The 5,000-nt window shown below is 43.5% G+C and overlaps 1 protein-coding gene across 4 annotated transcripts in view; it reads right to left on the reverse strand.

Moving 5' to 3' along the window:
• LOC126987149 (protein bric-a-brac 2-like) overlaps nt 1-5,000 on the reverse strand; it is a 22,776-nt gene that overhangs the window by 14,493 nt on the left and 3,283 nt on the right. For all 4 annotated transcript variants that reach the window (XM_050843880.1, XM_050843881.1, XM_050843879.1 and 1 more), the window contains exon 3: nt 1-238. This exon is cut by the window's left edge and continues 254 nt beyond it. In XM_050843880.1, coding sequence (XP_050699837.1) covers nt 1-238 — 238 coding nt within the window. The remainder of the gene's footprint in view (nt 239-5,000) is intronic.

A 5,000-nucleotide genomic window follows, 5' to 3' on the forward strand; every position in this document is an offset into this window, starting at 1 on the left:
CGGCGGCAAGGAGTGAGTTGATCTGTTCCTGAGCCACGTCGATCTCCCCGCGGTACACGAACTCGATGATCGCGCGGAGGTCAGCGAAGGCGACGTCCCGGGGCAGGATAACGATGGGGTGTTTGCACGGGTTGTTCTGCAGCACGGCCTGGAAGTACGGACTGCACGCCGCCAGCACGACCTTGTGTGCGCGTAGCTGCTGACCGCCCTCGCACGATAGCGTTACGTCCACGAACACCTGAGGGAGAGAGGGAGAGGGAGGTGTTAGTTAGGTAGGGAAGGGAAGGGAAGGGAGAGTGTTAGCGAGGAGGAGGAAGGTGTTAGCGAGGTAGGGAAGGGAGAGGAAGAGAGGAGGAGGAAGAGTGTTAGCGAGGAGGAGGAAGGTGTTAGCGAGGAGGAGGAAGGTGTTAGCGAGGTAGGGAAGGGAGAGGAAGAGAGGAGGAGGAAGAGTGTTAGCGAGGAGGAGGAAGGTGTTAGCGAGGTAGGGAAGGGAGAGGAAGAGAGGAGGAGGAAGAGTGTTAGCGAGGAGGAGGAAGGTGTTAGCGAGGTAGGGAAGGGAAGAGAGGAGGAGGAACAGGAAGGGAAGAAGAGAGAAAGAGGAGGAGGAGGAGGTTGTGTTAGTTAGTTAGGAAGGGGAGGTAAAGGAAGGGAAGGCAAATCCCCCAGAAATGCACTCGAACGCACTCAACTAACCCCCACGCACTCAAATCAGTTTACAAGCAAGCAAATGCCCCAGAGAAGCACTCGAACGCACTCACACTTCCCTCGACGCACTCAAATCATACTTTTCTACTTCGAATCCCATATTAACACAGGCAAATCAGTTTTCGTGCACGCAAACCTTCAGATATCGCACTCCCACGCACTCATTCACTCCCCAACGCACTCAATCACCCTCTCACGCACTCAAACCATAGTCTTAGTTTTTTATCCATTCATATTAGTCAAAATCGCACGCAAATTAATTTTCATGCACGAAAACCGAAATTAACACACCCAAACGCACTCAATTCCCCTCCAAAGCACTCTGTGACACGCAAATGCACTCAAATCAGTTTTTTGTCCAATAAAACCAATGAAAAACACACGCAATTCAGTTTTCCATGCACTCAAAACTTTCTATCCCATCTCCCAACGCACTCAGTCACACGCAAACACACTCAGTCACCCCCAAACGCACTCAAATCAGTTTTTCTCCATGATAACAAAAACCGACACACTCAACCACACCCCCATGCACTCAATCACACTCAATAATGCTCTAACGCACTCAAATTAAGATTCTATTCGTGCAAAACAAAATTAACGCACTCAAACACACCCTAATGCACTCAATCACAGCCCAATGCATACAAATCACATCCCAACGCACTCAAATAACACTCAATCACGCCAGAACACAACACTCAACGCACTCAAATATTTTTTTATAATAACAACACCCCATACAAGCACAACCAAACTCACACCCACAATAACGCACTCAAACTCCTTAAATATCACATTCAAACGCACTCTAATCAATTTTCATGTATTTAAACTTTCACACAATCAACCCCCAACGCACTCAAAAGAAGTTTCTAACCATTCACAACTAACTAACGCACTCAAACACACCCATACGCACTCAAGCGCACTCAAATTTGTTTTTTTCATCTATTCAAACGCATGCAACTTAGTTTTTCATGCACGCAAACCCCCAGAAACGCACTCAATATCCCCCAACGCACTCAATCACTCCCACGCACTCAAACACACACACACACACACACACACTCAAAACGTGAAAAATGCTTGCAAATTAGTTTTCCATGCATGCATACCCCTCATAAACGCACTCAATGACCCCCAACGCACTCAAGCAAACCCACACATAGTCAAACGCACTCAAATCAGTTTTTCATCCTTTCATATCCCAAATTAACACATGAAAATTAGTTTTCTTGCACGCAACACCCCCAGAAACACACTCAATCGCATTCAATGACCCCCCAATGCACTCAGTCACTCACCCACGCACTCAAATCATTTATAATCCATTCAAACGCATGCAAATAAGTTTTTCATGCACGCAAACCCATCAGAAACGCATTCAAAGAACCCCCAACGCACTCAAACACACTCAAACGCACTCAAATTAGTTTTTCATCCATTCATAAACCAAATTAACATGTAAAGCAGTTTTCATGCACGCAAACCACCAAAAAACTCACTCAATGACTCCCCAACGCACTCAATCACTTTCCCTCGCACTCAAATCAATGAAAAACGCTTGCAAATTAGTTTTTCACACACGCAAACCTACCATAACGCACTCAATCACCTTCCATGCACTCAAACACTCACTAACACACTCACACCTCCCCAAATGCAATCAATTCAGTTTTTATCCTTTCAATTACTTCAAACACGCACTCAATCACATAATAACGCACTCAAATCAGTTTTAAATCCATTCAAGCGCATGCAAATCAATTTTTCATGCACTCAAACCCATCAGAAACGCACTCAACCGCAATCAATGACCCCCAAACGCACTCAAATCAGTTTTAAATCCATTCAAACGCATGCAAATCAGTTATCCATATACGCAAACCCATCATAAACGCACTTAATGACCCCCAACGCACTCATTACTTTCCCACGCACTCAAATCAATGAAAAACGCTTGCAAATTATTTTTCACACACGCAAACCTACCATAACGCACTCAATCACCCTTCCATGCACTCAAACACACCCTAACACACTCACACCTCCCCAAATGCACTCAATTCAGTTTTTATCCTTTCAATTACTTCAAACACGCACTCAATCACATTCTAACGCACTCAAATCAGTTTTAAATCCATTCAAACGCATGCAAATCAATTTTACATGCACGCACCCCATCAGAAACGCACTCAATGACACCAAAACGCACTCCAACACACTCAAACGCATCCATCCACATACCAAATTAACACATGCAAATCAGTTTTCATGCACGCAACACCTCCAGAAACACACTCAATCACATACAATGACCCCCAACGCACTCAGTTACTCTCTTACGCACTCAAATCAGTTTTAAATCCACTCAAACGCATGCAAATCAATTTTTCATGACGCACCCCATCAGAAACGCACTCAATGATCCTCCTACGCACTCGAACACACTCAGAAGCACTCAAATTAGTTTCTCATCCATTCATATACCAAATTAACACATGCAAATCAGTTTTCATACACGCAACACCTCCAGAAACACTCAATCACATACAATGACCCCCAACGCACTCAGTTACTCTCTTACGCACTCAAATCAGTTTTAAATCCATTCAAACGCATGCAAATCAGTTTTTCATGCACGCAAACCCATCAATAAAGCATTCAATTACCCTAAACGCACTCACTTTAATGAAAAACGCTTGCAAATTAGTTTTTTCACACACGCAAACCTACCCTAACACACTCAATCACCCCCCCATGCACACAAACACACCCTAACACACTCACACCTCCCGAAATGCACTCAATTCAGTTTTTATCCTTTCAATCACTTCAAACACGCACTCATCACATTTTCACACTCTTAAACGCACTGAAATCAGTTTTTAATCCATTCAAACGAATGCAAATCAGTTTTTCATGCACGTAAACCCATTAGAAACGCACTCAATCGCAATCAATGACCCCCAAAGCACTCAATCACTCTCCCACGCACTCAAACACACACACACACACACACACACACGCACTCAAACCATTTTATATATCCATTCAAACGCATACAAATCAATTTTTCATGCACGCAAACCACAGAAACGCACTCAATGACCCATAACGTACTCAAACGCAATCAAATCAGTTTTAAATCCATTCAAACGCATGAAAATCTGTTTTTCATGCACGCAAACCCATCAGAAACGCACTCAATTACCCCCAACGCACTCAATTACCCCCAACGCACTCACATCAATGAAAAACACTTGCAAATTAGTTTTTTCACACACGCAAACCTACCATGACACACTCAATGACCCCCTAACGCACTCAATCACCCCCCATGCACTCAAACACACCCTAACACACTCACATCTCCCGAAATGCACTCAATTCAGTTTTTATCCTTTCAATGACTTCAAACACGCACTCAATCACATTTTCACACACTCAAACGCACTCAAATCAGTTTTTAATCCATTCAAACGAATGCAAATCAGTTTTTCATGCATGTAAACCCATTAGAAACGCACTCAATCGCAATCAATGACCCCCAAAGCACTCAATCAATCTCCCACGCACTCAAACACACACACACACGCACTCAAATCATTTTAAATATCCATTCAAACGCATGCAAATCATTTTCCATGCACGCAAACCACAGAAACGCACTCAATGACCTATAACGCACTCAAACCAGTTTTAAATCCATTCAAACGCATGCAAATCCGTTTTTCATGCACGCAAACCCATCAGAAACGCACTCAATGACCCCCCAACGCACTCAATCACTTTCCCACGCACTCAAATCAATGAAAAACGCTTGCAGGTTAGTTTTTTTTCACACACGCAACCCTACCATAACACAATGACCCCAACGCACTCAATCACTTTCACATGCACTTAAACACATCCTAACGCACTCACACCTCCCCAAATGAACTCAATTCAGTTTTTATCCTTTCCATCACTTCAAACACACACTCTATCACATTTTCACACTCAAACGCACTCAATTCAGTTTTTGATCCATTCAAACGCATGCAATTTAGTTTTTCATGCACGCAAACCCATCAGAAACGCACTCAATCACAATCAATGACCCCCAACGCACTCAATCACTCTCCCACGCACTCAAATCAGTTTTAAATCCATTCAAACGCATGCAAATCAGTTTTTCATGCACGCAAACGCAATCAATGACCCCCAACGCACTCAAATCAATGAAAAACGCTTGCAAATTAGTTTTTTCACACACACAAACCTACCATAACACACTCAATGACCCCCAA

This window comes from Eriocheir sinensis, chromosome 64 (genome assembly GCF_024679095.1).
Source record: "Eriocheir sinensis breed Jianghai 21 chromosome 64, ASM2467909v1, whole genome shotgun sequence".
Taxonomy (NCBI): domain Eukaryota; kingdom Metazoa; phylum Arthropoda; class Malacostraca; order Decapoda; family Varunidae; genus Eriocheir; species Eriocheir sinensis.